The following is a 25,052-nucleotide window of genomic DNA, read 5'->3' on the forward strand; positions in this document are numbered from 1 at the left end:
CTTGGCCTATCATGGCCGAAACGTGGAAATGTAATAAATGTAAATAGCTCTGTCGGATTGGCCGACGTAATCTGACTTCTGACAACGACGCTGTTTTCCAACAAACAACTCGCAAACACGAGTAAAGCTACGGCCACACCTGCGCGTCATAAACGCGGGATGCGGGAACGTATAGTATAGTTTCGGATTGAGTACGCTGCGTAGGCCCTACTGGCTGTTAGAGCAACAAGGTGGGTGGGGTGGCGAGCGTGGAACTCTGCCTGAGGGTGAGGCCTAGGGCTCGAAGAAATACTTGGGGAGATTGAAGGACAATGTTCTCCTAAGAGCGCCTCCTGTAAGGGTCAGACCAGGGGCGCCGACTCCATGGGTGCTCGGGTGCTCCAGCACCCATGAGAGGTAAATAATGGGTGCCGAGCACCCACGACTATAAATATCAAAAATAATTCTCATTTTCATCTTTAACAGACGCAATCTAAATAATATACTTACCTACCTAAATAATGTTAATTAATTGTAATTTAATAATTAATTTAAAGTTAAAGACTTTTAATGACATAAATGACGCGCAAGTTTATTTATTTTGAATCCAATGTTTTAAAACAAAAGTATGTGTGCACGGTGCAGCATTTAGTTCAACGGCGCGGTCGCGGCGGCGCGGCGGCGGGCGGTACGAAGTTCCCCAGGACCTGGTCAGCTAATACTGATATAAATAACAAAAATATAAGTAGCTAGGTATGTCATTAAAAAGCTGGAGCACACACGGGAATTTTAAAAACCCGGTGCCCCTGGCTCAGACCACGGCTTAGGATGACGTGAAGGTATGGCTTAGGAGTGACATTCAGCCGAGGCTTAGGATGGCGCGGGAGCGTCCACGATGGGAATCTGTACGTGCACACCTACGGGACTATTGTAGTCGCGTAGCTAGGAGTGCAAGACACCATTAAATATCGCGGGAGGCGACCGCCGCGTGGCTGACGTTCCCGCTTCGTAGTCACTTCGGTCGCGCAGATTTGGATGATGCTTAAGCATAAGCAGACCGAGCGCGCCGAGTTATCTTGTCTATCTGTTTGTAAGTCACAGCTAATTGCTCTAAATCTACTGGACTGGTTAAAGGGACATTTGGTACTGATATAGATTTCTGTGAACCAAACGTAAATATTTTTGGGGAGTCAATTAGAAAATTTGATGAACAGTTTTAAAGTTATTTGAGATAACCGATGAGAATTGACTTCTCCTCCTTCCTCCCCTTCCTCCCGCCACCCCTCTTATTTCAAGTTATTGTCAAAAGATTCGGTTTCACTCCATTCCATCTGTATACGTCGACCCTTACATTTTATTACAATAAGTTCCGGGCATTTTCTGAAAGGCAGTTCCTAACAGCGAAACACTCTCCGACTCCTTATTACGTCATAATGTTTCCAACAAAAGCGAAAAACGGTGAAGCGAAAACAAACGTATCGTTTCATCCCAAAAACGATTTCATCCTCCCTGAAAAACTGCTATAAATACAAGCAAATATCGACCTTATTTTCAGGCATGTAGGATATAAATTAGAATGGTCATTTTCTCAATGAAGCCTACCATGGATCCCTAAGCACTCTCGTGAATTTCTATCTGTTGCATCGTCTGAAGAATCATAAAAGCTCTCTTAAGAGTCAAGCGATTGTGAAGCTTATTGAATTAGACTCTAAGTTTCTTTTTGATTATTATTATCTCTGGATATTACAGCAATATTACAGTAATATTTTGGGAGGGTTGCCATGGACACTCCACTCTTATTACAGGGCATTAAGGTTCAGTATATCGCAGGTAAAATTAGTGCAAGTTGTGCTAACAAAAGAATTGTATAGAGACGTAGAGACAGTGCTTTTTGCAAGGTTGTTATTTTTAATTAGTTAACAAGTGTAAATTAAAAATTTATAACACCCCCGACGATCCAAAGTATTTGAGTTTTCCAAAACATCGTTTTCAAATAAATAATTATGTATTTAGGCAACGTCCATCAGTTACATAAGGACGACTGTCCAGAGCTGGTAGAGAAAGTAGAAATCCTTTTGGTTGTGGAATGGTTTAATTAGGTACTGATTTACATGAAAATTACATATTATAATTAGAGATATACGTCCGTTTCGCACCGATGGTAGGTAACGAAGGCTTCGATTGTAGTCTGCATTCTGAAAATTACATATTATAATTAGAGATACGTCCGTTTCGCACCGATGGTAGGTAACGAAGGCTTCGATTGTAGTCTGCATTCTGTATATGGTGTTATTTGACTCTCTCGGCACGTTTCGCTGATGATGGAAGTCGTCCAGCGTAACACATCTTGACAGCTTGACATTTGTCTATTGACATAATATTATGAACCTAACGGTTATCTAACCTTCTTTTCTACAAGAAAACTAGAAAAGAGCTGACAACTCTTAAACGGCTTAACCAATTTTTTTTAGATTATAGCTAAGAACACTCTCGATCAAGCCACCTTTCAAACAAAAAAAACTAAATTAAAATCGGTTCATTCGTTTAGGCGCTACGATGCCACAGACAGATACACAGATACACAGATACACCGATACACAGATACACAGATACACAGATACACAGATACACAGATACACAGATACACAGACACACAGATACACAGATACACACGTCAAACTTATAACACCCCTCTTTTTTGGTCGGGGGTTAAAAAATTAGCTGGGTTCAAAGTCAAAGACGAGGCAACAAAGCTTTTTATTCAAAATGTACCATTGTACATTTTTAGGGTTCCATAGTCCACTCCCGAAGAGTGCCAACGGAACCACATTGTAAGCGTCCGCTTTCCACTCGTCCGTCCGTCTGTCAGCAGGCGGTTCCTATCTCATAAACTTGAAATTCCACCCTCTGACATAAATAGGTCGAGAGTCTTCCCACATAGAGACCAGACCTACTTAGTCATCATATATTATGTTCCTATACAATAAACGGTCTAGAGTTCTGTTTTATTTTTCTGCGTTTCAATCTAGATTCTAGATAGTCCTAATCATAAACAATGGGAAAATGCAAACAATGCAACATAGTCATGCAGGGAACGAGCAATATCCAATATGACCGGTAAACTGAGGATTCTATTCTTGGAATTATTGTCGTATGCCACAAGGCATTGCACAGCACCGAATTAACCGTGTCATTAATTGCACAACTCGAAAAAACCGGCCAAGTGCGAGTCAGACTCGCGTACCGAGGGTTCCGTACTCGGGTATTTTTTCGACATTTTGCACGATAAATCAGAAAGTATTTGCATAAAAATAAATAAAAATCTGTTTTAGGATGTACATTGTACAGGTAAAGCCCTTTCATATTATGATACCCTACTTTATATACCTAGTTATCTTAGTTTGAAAATAAAAATTACACATTTTATTTACCCATGTAGGTACACATTTTTATTTATTTTTTTGTAATAACTAACCCTATAGGTTTTTTTGACAGACACGACAGACGAACAGACAAACAGACAGACAACGAAGTGATCCTATAAGGGTTCCTTTTTTTCTTTTGAGGTACGGAACCCTAAAAAGATTGTAACTCAGCATTATGCTGTATGCCTTGATACATAAAAACATACAGCGTTGATTTTCAGCTACATCGCATATATAATATTTAATCTCTATGTGTGATGAAGTGAGCAAGGTTTTAAATCTGTTATTTTTTAGGGGATTTTACAGGTGACCTATATGCCAGCCCCATCGTTGATCTGTTTTTAACCCCCGACCCAAAAAGAGGGGTGTTATAAGTTTGACGTGTGTATCTGCGTATCTGTCTGTGGCATCGTAGCTCCTAAACTAATGAACCGATTTTAATTTAGTTTTTTCTATTTGAAATGTGGCTTGATCGAGAGTACTCTTAGCTGTAATCCAAGAAAATCGGTTCAGCCGTTTGAAAGTTATCAGCTTACTGTTTTCTAGTTACTGTAACCTTCACTTGTTGGGGGTGTTATAAATTTTTAATTTACACCTGTGCAAGTTTTCTGTTTTTATCGCATTTTAGTACCTGCACCTGAAAATTATGGCGCATGAAACATACTGATAATCCTCCTTTCCCCTACCCTTCACATATGTTTGAGGTTTGTTTGCAAAAACTGGCATAAATCTACTGATTCATAATGCATTATCCCTCGGACTCGACATGTAGATTTAACGTTTTTTCACTGAAATTGGCGAACTCTAATATCCTGCTCCATTCTGCAAATCTGGCCTGCATTTGGCTCGCTGCCAAGTGCCACGCCCGTTCATCTCTTTATGTGCTTTTTATTAGCCCCTTTACGGGTTACTATGTGAACTTATGGCGACCTTGCGTTTGTGCACATGTCTGACTTGCAAGGGTTCAATTCCCTGAAATGAAAGTTATGTTTTTTAACTTACGTAGGTAGGTACGTACTAAAATTGTCCAGGTTTTGAAAAAAATTACACCACCAAAAATTACTAAACTATTTTTTACTGATATGCAACTTTATAATTATTACAAATATTATTAGTGGTTAAGACGTGTAGTGGACGTTTCTACTCAGGAGATCGGGGATTCGATCCCGGGCGCGAAACTCTAACTTTTTGGAATTATGAAATTAAATATCACTTCCTTTAAGAAAAACAGCGTGAGGAAACTTACATGCTTGAGAGTTCTCCATAATGTTCTCAAAGGTGTGTAAAGTCTGCCATTCAGCACTTAGCCAGCGACCCCAGGCCAGGGGTAGACTAAAGTCAACCCCTTCTCATTCTGAGAGAAGACCCGTGCTCAGTAGTGAGCCGGCAATGGGCTGTTCATGATGATGATGGTGGTGATTTCTGTGTGCAGTGACGAGACGCGGGAAGTGGACGGGCGAGCGCGCTCGGAGTCGGGGGATGCTGACTCCGTGTACCACGTCCGCGGTGCGCTGCATGATACACGGTGGAGAGAACATCAGGTAAGACTACCTTGCCACACTTACTAAGTCATCTACACAATCCATATCCATTATACACATAAATGTCTAACGACTAGCCTCACCTGATTAATCCATACTTCCATACTAATGTTATAAATACGAGAGTGTGTCTGTCTGTCTGTCTGCTACCTTTTCATGGCCAACAGTTAAACCGATTTCGGTGAAATTTTGTACAGAGGTAGCTTGCTTTCCGAAAACTGACATAAACAAATTTTAATCCCGGAAAATCAAAGAGTTCCTACTGGATTTTAAAAAAACCTAAATACACGCGGACGAAGTCGCGGGCATTATCTAGTAGGAGTATAATGCCGCAAGCCTGGACTACGGTGACAGTACCAGCGGTGAAGACCAGCTGCAAGAACCGTCGGGAGATGTTAAACGGGTGGGAATTTAAAGATTCTATGAGAACTTGTCGATTTTCCGGTATAAAAAGTAACCTATGTCCGTCTCGGCAAGATATCTGTGTACCTTTCATCAAAATCGGTTAAAAGCGGGCTGTGAAATCTAGCAAACAGACTTTTAAATTCCAATCTTGGTTTCTACGCGAAAGAAAATTGTAGTGTCAAAACAAGTTACATAAATTTTCCAAGGCCATGTATAGAAGTAAAAATCGAGTTTTATGGAACAGAGAGCCATAAATATGACAAAACAGTCCATAGTTCCCAATTCAAGGTAATATTGCCAGTTCACGAGGAAAGAACTCTTTTTAACTGGAAATAGTTCCACGTTAATGGGTCCACAATTTCGCCTCGATTTATGGCCCCGGTGCCAAATGTAGCCCATTAATTGTTAAAGCAAGAGCTATTTCACACTGGGAGTAAAAATCGACGCGTGAATTCTTATATTCAGCAGATGAAAAGCCACGGAATAGAGGGTAAATGAAATAATATGCATATCAAAAAAATCTTTTAATAATATAATTTGGCAGAAGAAAAATTAAATTCATTAAAAAATTTAAATTTAACTTAAAAAACAATAAAATGAAATCTAGTACATACTAATCTACAAAATAAAGTTATAATTATTACTTATATAAAAAGATCCCAAGGACAAGACACAAAATATGAAACTCCCATCAAGGTTTTCATACTTGCGTCTCTTTTCTACTACTTGCGTTTAGGATTTTAAAATTCTTTTAAGGTTTTTTAAAGAAGTAAAGATTTTTTAGCTACGATCTAAAAAAATGCAATAATTTACATTTGATTTGTGGTTGGATGCAATCCGTTCTCAATTTTAACACGAATTTTTAACGAACCAGCAAAGCAAACCGAAAAATCACCAAACAAATAAGCCAAGAAACTAACAAACAAACATATTTTCGCATTTATAATATGGGAAGTGATGGGTAGTGATCTAATGAAAGAGCATTTACACATTGCAAAATTGGTTCCCAACGTTGCTAAATTACGAATGCCCATGTTGGATGGGGATTTTCCTGAGTGCACGCTTTTAGTTCAATTAGGGGCCTTTAACAACTCAAAGGCTTAATTAGAACGCTACAACAACACGGATCGAATGAAAAGGCCTTAATAAAACAACCCCCTGCCATACACTTAAAATTGAAGTGTCTGTCTGTTTGAACGGGCTAATCTTCGGAATGGCTGAACCTATTTTGACAGGACTTCAACAGACAAGTAGAGGATTAACGAAGGAGTAACATAGGCTACTTTTTAACCGACTTAAAAAAATGGAGTTGTGTTTTTCTAACTATGCACTGATATCTCCGAGATTTCTGAATCGATTTGTGTAATTTTTTTATCCATAGAGGAACTTTGCGACATTGTTCTTAAAAAATTGGATTCCAACTCCTCAATCCTGATGCTGTAGGGGATCTGACCAATCCACGCGGGTGAAGCTGTATGAATCATCTTGTATTTAATATGCAACACTAAATCACAACTGTTAAAAGTTCCACTGGCAGGCAGGTAACTACGGGTAATTTCCGAATGCTGTAGTTGGACAAACTTTCCCGGAGGGGTGCTAAATTTTGGTTAATTAATATAACTGCCGCGCTTTTCCACTCATAAATAATGTTCAAAGCGATTATAACTTGGCAGAGTGTGTGATATTGGTAATATCCAAGTACCTACCTACTTACCTACTAATTTTATACAATAAACTAATAAATAAATAAAAATATTTTACAAGTACTTTTGAATCGGCAAATGCATCTACCGCCATACGTGGGGGCGGAGGGGGAGGATTTCCAATTTTTTAATTTTCCCGTTGTGTACTTTTACGAGTATGCAATTTCTGGCTTACATACCAAATATCAGTCTTCTAGGACTTCAGGAAGTACCCTAGAATTCTTGGCTAGAGGTTTTGAATGTCTATAAATCTGAAACCAAAGCTAGACAATTGATACTTCGTAAGTTTCATAAGTCCGCCAAGGACATCTTGTCGTCAACATTTCAGACTTTACAGATACGAGTATGCTTCCTCTATGCGAAGGGGTGGAGGGGGAAATATTCCGGTTTTTTAATTTTCTTGTTGTTCATATGCAATTTTTAGCTGACATTCCAAATATCAGTCTTCTAGGACTTCAGGACCTTAGAATTTTTGATTAGAGGTTTTGCTGATTATCAGTGAGGAACGAAATTGACGTATTTCAGGTAACAATAAATCTGAAACCATAAAAGCTAGATAATTGATACTTGGTATGTTTAATAAATCTGCTGAAGACACCTTATACTGAAAATTTCAGCTTTCTAGTGTCATCTAGACCCAAGAATCGTTCGAAAATACGACGAATCGCTTTGAGAAAATAGGAACGTAGTGCCCCGTCCACCGTTTGGATCATATTGGCGGGGGCGGGCACTGCCGTGCCCCCTGATAATCGTGTTTATTGAATTGATAAATCCATTTGAAATTAGATCTTTACAAAGTAATACGAATATATGGGTTTTAGATATCTCGACGCATGCGGTTTGGCCGAAACGCAAATTTTGTAGCCATTCTAATCTCATGGAGTCATCACTTCTATTTCAAGGCTATAAGAGTTATATTTGATTGGAAATACAATGTTAGTAGGAGTTTATGAATCTGGCATTGTTCCAACCATTGTAACTGCAACCGGAATGGTTGGCAAATGCCGGTGAGTTTGGATCTCGATTTACTGCTAGGGTTGGTTGGAAAACATGTAGTCTGGTGGGTGGCTTCGGCCTTGGGTAGTTACAACCCTAGCGGCATAGCCGAAGCGATTTTGCGTTTCAATACGATGCATGCCGGTAGGAACCGATCACGGGAATGGGTTTAACGGAAAGCGTTCTTGTAAAACGTCACGGGATTTCAGTTCGATAGCTGAAAGTTCATGATCTAGATTCTAGCCCAACCAGGCAGTCAAGATAAAAATATACACTCAATAAAATGGCACTCAAGTGCACTTTGGTTTTCTGCAGCAAAAAATCACAAACTTTAAATAGCACGAAATTCTTGCGATTAAGTAAACGGTAGTCTCAAAGGCCTGCTTTATTATTCATGGAATAAGATTTAGCTTACGTCTAAAATCTGGCAACCCTGAAAGCGACCAAGTCGCTCCCGAATGTTTGCCAAGGTGTGCAGTTAAGTGCCCACAATTTATGGCCTTTCTACAAGTTTGTGTGCTAAGAGAAAGCGGTTTGCAAATATTTTTCGGCCTGTTTATTGATGCGGCGAAATTGGCAGGTCACCAATATTTCATTTAGGTCAGTTTATTAACTTTGGGAATCTGTGAAAATTTAATTTTTGAGAACTCATACCCGCGACTTAGTACACGTAGATGTAGAATTATCTATGTACGTATGTGTGTATACCTATATACTTTATTGCACAACAAACACAAATGACATAACTTTTTTAATCCCATGAACTCTATATTTCCCAGATTCCATGTCTCAAGTACCTTGACGATGGTTTTGTTCACGAGTTTTAATCACAACTCTCTGGCCAGATGCTAAACTGCATTTTACACTATTTTTAACCGACTTTAAAAAAAGGAGGAGAATTGAGAATTCGTCGGAATCTTTTTTTATTTTTTATGTATGTTCTCCGATTACTCAAAGACGCCTGGACCGATTTAGAATTTTTTTTTTGTTAGAAAGGGTATACTCTCCTAACGGTCCCATATAAATTTGGTGAATATCTTCGGAGATGAAGAACAGAACTCCTCAATGCATAAGAGCAAATTGCTCGCGATCAGTGTAATAGATTAGTAAACTGTTTTAACTGGGCATAGCTTAATATAGGTACAGTGAGGCCACAAAAATAGTTTGTGGTTTTTAAGTCGGTTTTATTTTTCTTTTTTGTGTTAGTATATGTCTGAGCTTTGAACAGCTCTTTTGTAAAATGGACAATTGTGTAGTTAGTGCAATTGTGAACCATCGAGATGTCTCCAGCATACAAACGATTTCGATGCTAAAATTATTGAGACTGGTTTAGCGGTACATACACACATCAACACACACACACACGCACGAACACACACACACACACACAGTACAGTGTGATTACTCATTTAAGTATAAACGCTAAAATCTCCCGCGAAATTAGGTGCTCTTTATAAAGATTGGCCACTGTGGCCAAAATTCGGGCGGCAGGACTGCTTAATGCGTAATGTATTAAAGACTGTATTAATGCTGGATGTTTTTACAGGCCACAACCCGTCAACCGAAGCGTGGCTGGGCAGCGGTGCGGGCGTGGTGCGTGGCGTGGTGGCACTCCGGCCGCGAGGACGTGGAGGACACGGAGCCCGAGGAGGAGCCTTCCGACCCGGGGTACGCCACGCCCGTCTCCGTCGAGACGCCGCTGCAGAGCTCTGTGTCCAGGTGAAACTAACTGATCAGCATGACTGAGCTGAGAGCACAATAGATCGGCAACGGTTAACGTGATACAGGGTATGAGGGGCCCTGCATAGCCGCCAAAGTAGAAAGAAGAAGAAAATGACTGGACTCTGTATCCAGGGAGAATTAACTGATCAGCATAAGTAAAATTACACCCATATTGAACAATTTGCGTTTAAAAGCCCGCCTTAAAAACTTGTTGATTTATTACCTATGTGTTTTTTAATCGAAATTATTGATGAAAATAGGAACTAGGTTGGATACGATTTTTTAATAACTGATCCGACTTCCATACTCTGCAGTCTTGTGGTGAAGCCCTATAGCTGTCTTTAACTTGTTTAAAGTTTTTCGTCTACTTGGTGAGTGGGTCTGAAAACGCTGCGTCTTCCGCGTTAAGGCTGCCATTCCGCTCGGAAGTCGGGGCCCCAACGTCATGTCGATCGATTCTTCGAACCCCTTCTTTGTGTAGAATTCGCACTACTAGTCCAACTATTAATTACATGGTTCTATCATAAGAGTAATCTAGTATTGGTAGGTTTTATTGTACCTTTTTTATGGTCTCAATCACAATAAGTCTATTCTAACTCTACTTTTATTTGTTACCGTCTTGGTTCAAATCAGATAAACTTTAAAAATAACTGATATCTGTGAATATTAATCGTTACATAATACAGCCGCTTATTTATACCTCATTTCGTTTGAATAATTTTGATATAGTATTTTATACCCTGTTTTTGTCCACAGGTGTACATCTCTAAATGTTATTAGAGACCCATACGCTGGTCGCGGCGGATCTGGTGGTTCCAGTGTAGCCGATGGAGGTACGTCACCTCTTCGTCGAAACTATGAACCACCAGTGCCCATACCCGCAGCCAGGGACAGCCGCTCTCTTCCCCCCAACACTAGAATAAACGCCGCTACCTCACCCGCACCTAAATCAGCCTCAGCTGATTCAGTTTACACTATCCTAATCAGACTGCCAGACGCTGACACAGAAAGGCCTAGTATTAAAATGATCACAGAAGAATCACCACCGACAAATGCACGAACGCATTACCGACCACCAGCCCGAGGAGACTCCGAACTAAACCTTCATCCAGCAGGACATGCAGCTCTAACAAGAAGAACCTCACACATACAAGACGTAAGAATACCGCTCAACGCTAAAATAATCCCGAAGCAGTTAGCCGGAAAAGGGATAACTTCGAAGCAACCGAAGAAAAAGAAGACTCAGGAGAAGAAACAAGAAACGAAAGCGGCGAAAACTCTTTCCGCAATCCTCCTCTCCTTCATCATCACGTGGACGCCGTATAACATCCTCGTGCTCCTAAAACCTTTTACTGCTCGCACGAACTTTGTCCCGGACGAGCTTTGGTCTTTTTTCTACGCCCTGTGTTACATCAACTCCACGATAAACCCTGTTTGCTATGCGCTGTGCAACGCGACGTTTAGAAGAACGTATGTTAGAATTTTGACTTGTAAGTGGCATAACAGGAATAGGGAAGCTATGACTAGAGGAGTGTATAATTAGTGGTACGGATTTTGCTATTGTTTTTAATTGAGTGGATGTTAAAGAGTCGCTAATAAAACACTTTTGTGCCAAAATAGCAATTGCCCAATTTTGGTACAAAGGGTCAATGGTGTTTTTGCCAAGTTAAGATTCATTTTTTCAATAAAACGAATTCCAAAACACTTTAAAAAACTTTTGTTTTTAAATAATTTTTAATCGACAGTTAAGGAAAGACAGTTAAGGAAAGATGAAATCTTCCTCATTTAAAAGGAATCTGTAGAAAATCCTACAAATAAAACTAAAGCTAGAACAGGCTATACTCTGCGAGATCGTAATGCAAAATGGCGTTTTAAAACGTAAATTGCTTTTTCGCGTGTCGAACGACTTAACTTGGTAGAAGCTCCATTAGTGTACTCCTATTTTCGTTCCTTTCAGTGGTTCTAAGTACCTTTAAAGTGTTCTGAAACCACTCTCCTTCCAGTATTTTTATATCCTGGACTTATTTTAAATCTCGAAGCAATCTGTTTAATTTCGTTAGTGAGTTGTCGTCCCGTCCAAGAAGAAATTAATTTGTATTTGTATATTCGTTGGTATTTGTAGTATCCATATGGGTTTGTTTCCAAATTAGATTATTTTAACCTCCAATCTTCTGTTGTAAGAAGATCAGTGTTGAAATCAAGGGTAACAAAAAAGCCAAATAAGAGTGAGTAATGTGTAGTTTAGTGAAATCGAATCTATGAATAATTTCCTCGTAAACATAATCCTAGTGTTTGCGATATTTCGATTTAAGTGATCTCTCTAGTCAAACATTTTCTAAGAAGTGTTCTGGTAATGCGTGAGCTTGTAGGGATAAATTCGACGAATTTAGAGCATGAGAATTTTTATTCCTTTCTTGCATTCCATTTTTCTTGTCATTGTTAATGTAGTGGTAATCTTATTTGCAATCTACATATTTATTGTCACTAACTGAATAACGATTGTCGTCACAATGATCTATGAATAAGTATATGTTAACGACCAACGTGCTACTTATTATCTCTATATAAAGTATGTGTTGTAATATAATCGTGTTGTATATAACACTTTTTTGTTCGTGGTGAATTTTTTCAAAAGAGAGACTTTCAGCTTTGAATTTTCAAAGTCTAGATGTCTGTAGTTGATGCATTAGTTATAAAAATTATTGGAATCCTAAGCAATATAAATTGTACAATTTTGTTGTGGCGTATTTATATATAAGTGTTGGATCGAATTGTTTCATTGGCGTCATGAAATTTTAGACAAGAGGAAAAATGATTTTGAACACAAGCCCATTTTCATACGGTTTGATATGGACTAGTGAAATTTGGTCAAATACCTGTCCCCTTCATGATAGTTGTGATTATAATTCTTGTTAAAATTACCATGGTTATTATATTGAATTTATGATATTCATGCTGGAACAGTGTATTTTAGCCACTAGTGAATTTTGAGAGTGTTAGCCAATCAGAGGTAATTGCGATAGTCAAACAACTGTTTAGCTGTCAAACAATGACAGTAAGCCTACCGCATCGAACTACGAGTACCTACATAAATACGGGGAAACAATGCATGTGGCATAGTGAACAAAGCTTTAATCCGCCAAAACAAACGAATTTCTTTGATACAATGTCCAGCACGCAATAGCTCCGCCCGCCCTATACTAAACATGCAGGAAAATCAAGCAAATAAACACATAATACGCATCACCACCACACAACACCACACAAATCTAAAATACACTCAACCATCAACGTAGGTTTCACTCCGACACCGGAGCATTCTGAGAATATGTAGACTCTACAGTGCACAATTGCAAGATTTGTTTTGGTGGATTGTAGCGAATTAAGCTTGTTGTTTCTTGTATACCTATCATACCGCATACTAACGCCAGCTGTAGCCTACAAAAATGGAATGCGCTTTAGTGTCAACCTATCATTTATAGCATGGGTTAGGAAATCGCACGCACTCGGAAATCTTTTCCTATCTTATCGACCAATGAAAATAATGAAAATGAGCTTTTATTCAATAATCAATATTGTCTATAAATTATTATTTTTTTGTATATTTTTGATTTTCTAGTTCATAACTTATTCATAACTTATTGTTTAATTTAGTCTGGTTTTCTTCGTACACTGATTGTTGATGCTAACCTGTCAGTACGTACGCTATTAGGTGCAAGGCACACTGGCAAGTGGCATCGGAGAGGCGTGAGGTCTTTGTCGATAACATCTCAAACTAAGCTTTATTTACTTTGATATTATAGTAGCAGCGAGCGGTAAGCCTAAATAGGCCAAGTAGGGGACAGACGTGTTCAGCGTATTTTGTTTTCCTATACCAATTTTAGCAATTATTAAGCAAGCTGAAGTGGCAATGGGCAGGTCATGTCTGTCGTAGAACCGACTACCGATGGGGCAGACGTGTTCTGGAGTGGAGACCGCGTACGGGTAAGCACAGTGTGCGACTACCTCCAGCCCGCTGGACCGATGACCAGAAGAAGGTGGCGGGGAGCGGGAGGATGAGGAAGGCGGAGGACCGTGTTTGGTGGCGTGCTCTTGGAAAGGCCTATGTCCAGCAGTGGACGCATAAAGGCTGATGGATGGATGGATGGATACCAATTTCAACGATATCGCAAATTAAATAAAGCTGAGTTTAATTAGTTATCAAAAAAACTCGACTGGTTCTCTGACTCGACTCTGTTTGTTTGTGAGGTGTGTTGAACACCCTTACCGTGAGTTTGCACTGATAAACATAGAAACATGTTGAAAATTCCGTTTAATGTATTGATCCGCATTTGTATCGTCATATGTCTACTTGATAAAAACGTGGAACCAAATCCTTTCGGCGGTGTTCCAAATACATTGCAACATGGGGTTATTCTAGAGGCGGATCAACACATTCCTGAAAAGACGGGAAAGGTGCTGCAAATGTTTATGGGTGGTAACCACTCACCATCAGGCGACCCACCAGCTCGTCTGAGTAGCTATTTTGATAAAAAAAGTAACTCATTTAACATCAAATCTTGAAATCTGTCATAGAATTTACCCGATTTTCTGCCGTGCGAACGAAAATTCAACAAGTTATAATTCGGCACATACCACCACTTGTCTCAAACTTACAGTTACGACGTATAATTTGGATTACGGTCAGTGCAGCTCAAGCTTTAGATTTTTTTAATACATATTGTATCTATAGCATTTTATTATAATTTTATTTACTAGAAAGCGTCATACAACGATTTTGAGGACATTAGTTAGGTACGAGTATTCTTCGATTTAATATATTTCTCGGGCTTCTTGAACCCGATTTATGTATTTTCATCTTTCTAATGGCATCGTTTTTGTGATAAAATAAAACCAGTAACGAATCCAAGGTAAAATGAGAAATCTTTAAAATGCTGTAAATGTGGCTGCGTACACAAAAAAAATCCTTTGCATAAACGAGTAGGTTTATTTACATATATTATACCAACGGAAATTGGTTATTAAAATTACTTGCTTATTTTGCTTTCAATAATGGCCTGAAACTGTTGTTTATTTCAAACAATTTTTTTTCATTAAATTTGAATACAATAGGTATAATAGAGATTTTTAATTTTCCCATTCCAGGGCTATAGCAGACATAATACTTTTAGCATCAGCGGTTGGCGCGCAGCATCGCGTTTGTCGACTATTTGCGTTCAAGCGCTGCATTGAAATCGCACGTTTTAGCGAATGTTTCGATGCTGCATCACGTTTTGATGACTGTCTGTCTGCGTTTGATCGCTTGTACTTAAATAATAAAAAACAATTGATCACTGTGACTTGAGATTGATTGTATGTGTGCGGACTGCAGAGTGGAGCTTTCATTACCGGCATTGAACTTTTGAAAAGCAACTAAATGCCGATCGCTGATGCCCAAAGCATCGTATCTGCTATGCGTCTTGAAACTGAAACGTCTATTGGCACATGTTAGTGCTGGTGCCTCACAGTCAAGTTAAAAATATGCAATTTTTTACAATTTTTAACTATTTTCATTATTTTGCAAGTTTGCAAACTCTGATTATATTTCTTCTTCTTCTTTTAATGCTTCATAAACTATGTGTTATAAAACTCATATGCATTTTTATCATAAAGTACTGTTAACTCTCTACTAACATTTATCCTACTTAATTTGACCTACGAGTAATATTAACTAAACTTCTAAACCAAAATTCTAATAACTAATATTTACCTACTTATACTTGAACTTTTAACTAAGAATCGGTCCATTGACTTATCTTAGAAAGTTCGTAGTGTATTCATAGTTAATAGTTTTTGTAAGATGACACTTTGCTATTCTGTTCTTTAAATAATTGCACACTACACCCGCTCAAAAGGCTAAAGTCAGGCTTTTTAATTTATAATAATATGTTGCAAAAATTACTTTTTTTGTTGTAGGCTTTTCAATTGATGATAATAAGTTTAGATAACAAAAATTGCCTTTTATGTTGTATGTTGACTATATTGAAAGACTTTTTGTGTACTCAGCCATAATATGTGTTTATAGTATAGTCATATTATTGTGTGAAGTAGTGTAAGTAACCAAAACATTACAAATTCTAAATATGGGTGTTTAATTAATAAAGAAGCGATAAATGTACATAGTAAAACTTATTCGATAAGTTAACGGCAATTTGTATCAGCGTATATAATTATAATAGTTGTTTTACTACCGATATAATATTACTTATATACAAGTAATAATGTGTAATTAAAAAAATAATGTAAAAATAAATCTGTGTCGTGAAACGTTCCTTTGTTATAAATGAAATTTTATTAAAATATTTATTAATAAAATATTCTATGTGTAGATATAGACTACTATAATATTAACTTCAGTAATATACAGAAAGACAAGACAGATAATTTTATACAAATAGGATGAACTATGCGTTTTGTTGGTGCCCATTAAATAACTTAAAATATTATTTGCTTTAATTTTATGAATTAGATTGTTCAAAAGTCAGCTTTTCGAAAAAATTAGTTCGAAAAAATACTATCGTGGTACTTAACATCTTATGTACCTACCAAAATAGACTGATTTATTTTTCAGCATTACATTCGATTCAATCATATACACTCAATCCAAAATGGTCTTGTACAGTCTTTTTTTTTTTTTTTTTTTTGACGCTGGGGAATGCATTTACGCATCCCCCCCGGAGGGAGGGTATGTGGGACTCGCCGGCCGAGAGGCGACCGGAATACCCACTAAACCCCAGCGGCGCTACTGCGCGTCGCCTGGCGACTGGGTCACGGGAACGGCCGAAGCAAACAACCGCGACCCAGCCAGCGACGTCTGCCAAGGCAGACCCTCCACCGGGGACCTGCTCGGTCCCCATCGACGCACCTCCGGGACGCATCAACGAAGTGCGTCCCCCGACCTTGGGACGCGCACGTCGCCCGCGTCCCATCCTCCGCTTCATCCACTGTGCCCTCTGCTAGTCAGAGGGACACGCGGAGAAACCTCCCCCCCTGCCAGGTCATTAGCCATAGCCAACAATATCTCCGAAGAGAAATTATTAGCCATGTTACCGGGGCGCACCGGCCCGAACACTGCTCTTCCCCTCGGACGCATCCAAAAGGGACCAGCAGCATCCAGGCACACTGGGAGGTTACCTGGCTGGCGCCCCGTCTTGTACAGTCTGGTCAAGATGTTTTTTTTTTTTTTTTTTTTTAACCTTAAACATTCATTAGAAGTGATCAAAGTCTTGTACAGTCTGGTCAAGATTTTGATCACTTCTAATGAATGTTTAAGGTTAAAAACATTAAATATACTAAAAATAGGTTGAAGAAAATTTTACTTTGTGAAAGTCCTATAGAATAATTTGATTTTAGAAACAAATCTTTTCTAGAATCAAATTATTCAGTAAGGGATAGGTATTTTAAACACTCTAACTACTAGGCTATTGAGGCTGTAATAAACCTTTCAATGTAATAAATTAAATATCCGCAATATTATTTGAAAAAATGTTAAAAGTGAAAGTAAGAATATATTTCTACTTTAACGGGGCGTAAAATTAATTATGATTGAACTTTTTTATTTTATGACTGGCAAAGACTTTACTCGGCCGTAAAAGTAAAAAAATTGGATGTAACTCACTCAAATTCGTATTTTTGCGCACGCTTATTTTATACTGACGCCAGACTTATACATACCTAATTTATACTTTGTTAAGTAGCAAGTGCAGGTGACAAATGCAAGTAAGAAGTGTTAATAAAATCAACGTATAAACGGGCACGCTGTTAAGTGTTCCCACAAGTGCACGTTTGGTGTTACACTTAACACGTGACACCCAAAAAAACTATTAACTAATCACTCGCACTTCACAAAGTGTAAATCAGGCATTATGCGAAATTCGGTAAAAGTGTGTAAGGCATTCTCGTCGCCATTTTCCGATTTCTCGCCCTTCTATTTTATTACCAATATTTACTACCACAACCAAAATCATCGTATAAACCATGGTAGTATCCATTAAAAAAATGACAAGAGTCCAATTCACACATCTTTTTTGGTCTTTACAATCAATTTCGATCGAAAATCGTTCTAAGTCCTATTCGGAATATCAATGCGCACAGTAAGATTGTTTGTATACCTAGTTGTAAATTTGAAAGATATTTTTTGTGAATGTCTTAAGATTTTACATATTGTGTTGTAGCTGTAGGTAATATTTTCTATCAATCGGAGTACGGTTTTAAAGACAATATTAAAAAAAGGATTATTATTCTATCCGTATGAAAATAATGAATTGTTTATTTGGTATATTTTTATTACTTTTGCATAACTTTTCCAACTTATTGTCCTTTTCTTTTTTTGTGAATTACCGGTACATCTTACATTAATATAATTACTATTTTAAATATGAAAATCTCTCTATAATTGCTCAATTGTAACTTTTAATATTATTGTTACCTATGACTACTTTTATGACTACATTAACTTATCTTTTCAAGGTATTGTTTTTAAATGTAAAAAAGAAACTTTAAAATCGTACTTATGAATTCCAATCTTTGTAAATAATTTTAGATAATATCACGAATCCTTTACATAAGCATAATGTATTACATAGTAGATATATTTTATTTTAAATTATATTATATTAATGTAATGATATATAAAACAACCATTTAAAACTAAGTGTCCTAAAAACCAAACTAAATAGTAACTAAGTGAACTGTCAACGTAAAAAATATCCAACTAATCGATTACATATTCTATAATATATTTAACATCATCAGTTAACAATTTTTTCAACTTGTTCTATGTTTAATTATTTTACTAGTTCTATGAGTTATTCCGGCTGTGAGCTCATTTTATTAGAAATAAATAAATAAATAACAATTTATATTACAAAATATGAATAAAAAATATTATACCACTTAACCACTCACAAACGTTTCTAACACTAATAAGGTATACTATTTTTAGTATAACTTGAAATTTCATATAATTATAGCGACAAAATATATTTTTTAAATTCTGTTTATAAAGTAAATTAAAAAAAGATCTTTTTATCAGTATTCAGGTCAGCCATATTCTGAATTAAAATTTCGTGTATTAAATTTTGTTGTGTGATCATATTAATTTAATAATATGCGTGTATGTGTTAATATTTGGTAATGAGTGAATATTGTACGCAAATTAGTGGCTCGTCCCTTAGCTTAGGGGAGTGGAAAATTGCTTTGTAAAAGGGTTTAAATTCGTACCAAAATAGATCTTTTCAAGTCAATATTGTACATTAACGCAACATCACTCTAGGTACTTGTTTTTAGATTGCATTCAAAATTAACGCTCAGAAAGATTATATCTATTTAATTTTACTTTAACTATGGTTTAGATTTAATTGTATTTTAACATTTTAAAAATAGAACTATACAAATACGATGATAATAGGATTTACAATTTTAATTAATTCTCCTTGTAGCGCCAAATCTCTAGCCAAAAATATATTTCAATTTAAATATTGATATATTTGCGTGATAAAAAAGATATTTTACATTAATTTTACCCAATATATAATAATCTGTTTTAGTCCAGTAGTGTCAAATTTTTTAAAATTTTTACCAACGTAAAGATTGGAAACAAAATCAAAGTTAACGAAAAAGTAAAGCTGACGATAAATTTTTCTATTGGAAAAAAATAGCAACATAAATTACTTATGTTAAAAACAAACAAGGGATAGAAAAACTAAAGAAAATTAATAAATTCATAAATTAGTGTGGAATGATGTTAGTATTTTTGAATAAAAATCTTTTAAGGTTTTATAGATAAAAAGTACCTAATACCATTGCATCACATCTATTAGAATAAGTTGACGCTCACTTAATCAATGGTGAATTTAGATAGAGCACACGACGATTTTTAAAAAGCACCTAAGACAAATGTGTAACGCTTGGAAATATGAGTATTAGACATGTGACAATCGCATCGTATTGAAATCACCAACTTGGGATCAAACATACTTAAAATCGATTGATCGCAGAAACAGCTAGTTTTAGGACAGCGCCATATTCTAAGCCTAGTTGTTTAGCTTTACACACGATCATAAATCAAGTGTGTGAAAAAATTGTGTAGTGCAAAGGTACCCTAATGTTCCATTGGTGGATAGATGTGAAACGCACTTTTGATTGGCTTTAAATTGAACCAATTCAGACAGTAAATACTCAATTCCACTTTAGCTAAAATACCTTTTGCAATCATTGACTTTTTTTGAAGTGATTGTGATCCAGAATCATCTCGCTTTTACCCCCCAGAGACTAAGCAAAGTAGACATAAATAATATTATATTATATTATAAGAATAAGATTTTGTTTATATTATAAGAACAACTGGATTTTTATGTTAATATTTAAAGAATTAATGTACCAAATAGAATGCCAAAGATGAAATGATTTTTACTTTTTTATTATCGAAATCTTTAATTTTAACTGAGTGAGTGTCACGAAAAATTAGGTAGTCAACATATTATGAGTAATTGAATTTTTTTATTTAGTGTAATATTGTGTTATTATCGAAATCCTATAATATGATGGACTATGTGATGAGGTTTTAGAAAGAAATTGGCGAAGCATCTAAATGTAATTATTATAACAAGGCTCAACGCAAATCGTTGACTTGTAACTATTCTTGATTTCAGGCTAAAATCTTGAAAAAATTTTAGGTTTGTACTAGTTTGTACTATTGATATGCAAGTTGTACATGCTGTGTACTACATTTTTTTTTTAAATACCTATTTGAAATAAATTATATTATAATCAGGGCAATATTACTGCTCCGTTTGTATTTTTGACCAAATATCAACTTTTCAATGTACTTACATGAATATTATGTTTGAATTTATACTCAAGAGTCTCAGAATTAATTTATTCAATAAGACTTTTTAGTCGTACATTATTATTTATATTGCGATAATTGCTACTAGTTTGTCGCACGTTTGCGTTGGGCCTAGAGTGAAACTTTTGTGAATGGTTAGCTGTACGTCTTGTCTATACAAACCTTTGATATGGTATAAAATACGCAATAGGTTCTATAATAATATTATTATAATAATAATAGTTTTTATTATAATCAATGTACAAGTTTAATATCTCACGATGTATTTATCAAAATAAATAAATGTGTTTTTTGTAAGTTATTTTAAAGATTATTCCATGTTTTTGTATAACCAAAGACAATAAAAATTTAACTACACAGTGTTATTTTCTGGGTGACCGAGGATAGTTAATTGACGCGCTAGTCAAAATCAAAATATAAGGCAAAATCACTATTTATTATAAAAAAAAATAAGAGTTACAGTAGTAGTTAGTTTAGCTGTCTAAAACAAGAGTTATTCTTTAAACGTGATTCTAGGTCAACGGTGAGTAACCTATAGATTTCTTGAAAAACAGACAGACAACGAAGTGATCCTATAAGGGTTCCTTTTCTTTTTGAGGTACTGAACCCTAAAAATGATACCCCGTCAACAGGGTTGGTAAAACTATAGAGTAGAGATAGCTAGTGTGACTCTCAACTAGTTAACCATGGGGCTGTCATTAGCTTCGGTTTGAAGAAAATCTATACTAATATTATAAAGAGGAAACCTTTGTATTTTTGTATGTTTGTATTGAATGGGCTCAAAAACTACTGGACCGATTTCAAAATTTCTTTTACCATTACTTAGAGGGATTCTTCCGAATCCGTATAGGCTATATTTTATCCCGGAAAATAGATGTCCACCCGTGCGAAGCCGCTAGTCTCCAAATAAAGATAGTAACCGGATGTCAAAAGGAGGACCAAATTTAGTCCTTTATGTATGCGGTAGGTTTCTGAAGAATTAGGAAAGCACCTATGTTTTTCTAATAGCAAATATCAAAGGTAGTTTTTAAATTACTTATAGTGTGACACGTGCGTAGTGACGCGCGAAGGAAAACCCCTAACACACCGGGTTACGCAAACGTCCAAGCTTTACGCAACTGGTGTGCCATGTTTCGTACAGTTCCATACATTACAACGAAATGGTACACGCTACGTCTACGCTTACGCAGCCTGTGTGAACGAGCTATAAAATGTTAGAGACGCATGCCCGGGATCAAACCCTGGCCCCCGACTGTGAGGCCGACGTCTTAACCACTTGGTTATATACAGAACCAATTCTAAAAATAATAATATAACCAAAGAAATATTCTGCACTGATATTCGATGACTTTCGGGAGGTCACGGATTGACCTCAGGCACATCTAACTTTTTAGAGCTAAGTATGTGCGTTTTAAGAAAAGTATCACTTGCTTTAACAGTGAAGAAAAATATCGTGAAGAAATCTGCATGTTCGAAACATATCCATAATGTTCTCAAAAGTGTATAAAGACTGCAAATTCGCATTTGTCCAGATTACAGCTGCTAACCCCTTCTCATAAGTAACTATGTGCGTTTTAAGCAAAGTATCACTTGCTTTAACAGTGAAGAAAAACATCGTGAAGAAACCAACATGTTCGAACGTTCTCCATAATGTTCTCCAAAAGTGCCTATAAAGACTGCAAATTCGCATTTGTCCAGACTACAGCTAACCCCTTCTCATTCTGATAGGAGACCCGTTCTCAGTAGTGAACCGGCGATGAATTGATGATGATGAATATTATACTTAGTACCTACTTAGTTAAAAATCGATTTCTTTGTTCATTAATTCAATATTACTAATAACCAGAATGCGAAGGAAGTTATCAATTACCTATTTCGATTATATTGTGATTTATTGCCTACTTGCAAAATACACGGCATTTCCTTTGTTTCGGCTGCTATAATTAGTATCTTGCCTACACATAAATCACAAATTTTATCATCGTGAGGAAACCTGCAAGCCTGAGAGTTCTTCATAATGATCTAAAGTTAGCTATGCGATGACTGTTACTCTATACCTACTAATAAAGAGGTAAAGTTTGTAAGTTTGTTTGTAAGAAGTAATCTATGGAACTACTGAACCGATTTTGAAAATTCATTCACCAGTAGGAAGCTACATTATTCCTGAGTAGCATAGGCTATATTTTAATTTAAAAAAAATTGGAGATCTCTAGGAAAATTGTATTTAGCTACCCGTTCCAAGCCGGGGCTGGTCGCTAGTCACTTATATTTTGGCAAGCGTTCGTGGGCTGAAATCGGCTCCTCAAAACCTGCATCAATCATTAGTGATTGGCTGAATGTATGGTATTCTTGTTGCACCTATGCATTGTAGGCAATAGTGAGCGAGTATCAACCAATCAGCATAACGGTAAAATGATAGCTACAATAAACAGGAGAACCAGAGTGACTGATAAAGCTCAGCAAATTAACCAGCTGAAGTGGCAGTGGGCAGGCCACGTCTGACGGAGAACTGATGGCCGATGATTATGTGATTAATGGAAGGTGACCCTTTTTTAACCGTCAGCGTGAGGAATATAACGAGAGAGAGGGAGCAATATTTTCCTATCCTAACCTATCTTGTAACCTATCATTACCGGAGGACGTACACCATTTATTAGTGGAATGTGTGCGGAACGAGGCGGAGAGATGGGAGATCTGCAATAGATTTCCCATTCTTCGCCAGGTCGGCGGCTGTAACGGTGCCCTATCCCAACCTCTGTCGGATGAGGCTAGGGCACTGTTACGGCTGTACAAGAAGGCCTTACGCAAATAAGTAGTTAAGTATATAATGTGGCCTTACGGAGTGGCATTTTCCAAATGGAAAAACTCCCAAAAATCAAGATTTAAAAAAAAAAAACCTATCATTCTAAACACAGCTAGCAACAAAGTTTTGGCCTAAATTCTGTAGCATCAAGAGTACCTCTTATTCCGGCTTCACTATTCTAAAACCAATCGTCTCGCTCGGCTAGGATCAATGAAATAATAAACATTCACACTCCAGCGGGGCATGAATACGTAACTAGCTCCCTGCTCGCCTCCAAGCGTTAATCTTGCAGAGTACAAACACTATTCATGCCTTGCTGGAAATGGCATTCATGCCTAAATGCAGCAGGGCATGAATGTAACAATACGGATCTGTCACGCTCGCTCCGTTTATTAGCTTGGCTTTGTAATACAAAGTACATTGACGGCCCATGTTTGTAATACAAAATACTTCACGACAACGCTGGTCATGATACAAAGAAACTACTGTGTGCCCAACACATGGTGCAGGGAAACTATGGTATCGTTGCGTGCCATGAGGTACCAAAAGGCGAACAGAGCTAGACATTTTTATATGAAGACGTGTGTCTAGTGTTGTGTGATGTTGTATTTAGAAGTGTGCATAGCACGCGAGCGTGTTGCGACCGACTAGAGTTAGCACCAAACAAGTTTTCCAATCAGTCCAGGTATAAGCAAGACATAAGCCATTCTGAAATTTGTATACTGCACAGTCCTAATCCTCCTGTTCAGATTGTACTAGTTTTCGATCATAGTTTGTTTGCATATTCATTTACAAAAATTGAGTTTTATAGGCTGTTACAACATAGTTCTAAAAGTATAACATAGGCCGGCGCTTTGTGAGTGCGTTTAGTTCACCGGCGACTTCCAATCTCTATGTAAATACAGAAGCATAATTTAAGAGGGCTCCCTCCGTCACTCGTTTCATACAATCGTAGTTCCAATTTCATTTGAAGACTAAGCAACCAAAGTCCATGAAATTTTGCAGACATATTCTAGAAACTAATATCTATGTCTGTGGTTTTCCAGATTTCTGTTAAAATATTTGGTTTCAAAGTTACGCAGTCTTAAAAATTTTCATACAAACCTTTGAGCCCCTGTAATTTTAAAACTACATATTTTTAGAAAAATCTAAAACACCACAGACACAGATATTAGTTTCTAGAATATGTCTGCAAAATTTCATGGACTTTGGTTGCTTAATATTCAAATGAAATTGGAACTAGGATTGTATGAAACGAGTGGAAACGAGTGACGGAGAGAGCCCTGTTAACACCGCCTAAACTAGGCTACTATCTGTAGCCAGCTTTCAGGCGACTGAAGTATGCAAAGTGCTTTATTTTAATATTTTGACGCTATCCCAATATTCGGTTCACTTCGCTCATATAAACATTTATTTACACTCCAGCGAGGCATGAATGTGTGACTAGCTCGCCTCCGAGCATCAATCTTGCAAAGTACAAACACAATTCATGCCTTGCTGAGTATTGCATTCATGCCCATAATATTGTGCAGCAGGGCATGAATACGTTACAAGGCGTATGTAACGGTGCAACTGCTGCCTTAACGCTCC

General features: G+C 37.0%; 1 protein-coding gene across 1 annotated transcript in view; it reads left to right on the plus strand.

Annotated features, from left to right (window-relative positions):
- Positions 1-13,572, plus strand: part of LOC123870146 (muscarinic acetylcholine receptor DM1) — a 75,877-nt gene extending 62,305 nt beyond the window's left edge. The window contains exons 3-5 of the mRNA XM_045913321.1: positions 4,837-4,945; positions 9,596-9,768; positions 10,528-13,572. Of these exons, the coding sequence (XP_045769277.1) occupies positions 4,837-4,945; positions 9,596-9,768; positions 10,528-11,314 (1,069 nt within the window). The 3' untranslated portion in view covers positions 11,315-13,572. The remainder of the gene's footprint in view (positions 1-4,836; positions 4,946-9,595; positions 9,769-10,527) is intronic.
- The last annotated feature ends 11,480 nt before the right edge of the window (positions 13,573-25,052 follow it).

The sequence above is a fragment of the Maniola jurtina genome, chromosome 12, assembly GCF_905333055.1.
Source record: "Maniola jurtina chromosome 12, ilManJurt1.1, whole genome shotgun sequence".
Classification (NCBI taxonomy): Eukaryota; Metazoa; Arthropoda; class Insecta; order Lepidoptera; family Nymphalidae; genus Maniola; species Maniola jurtina.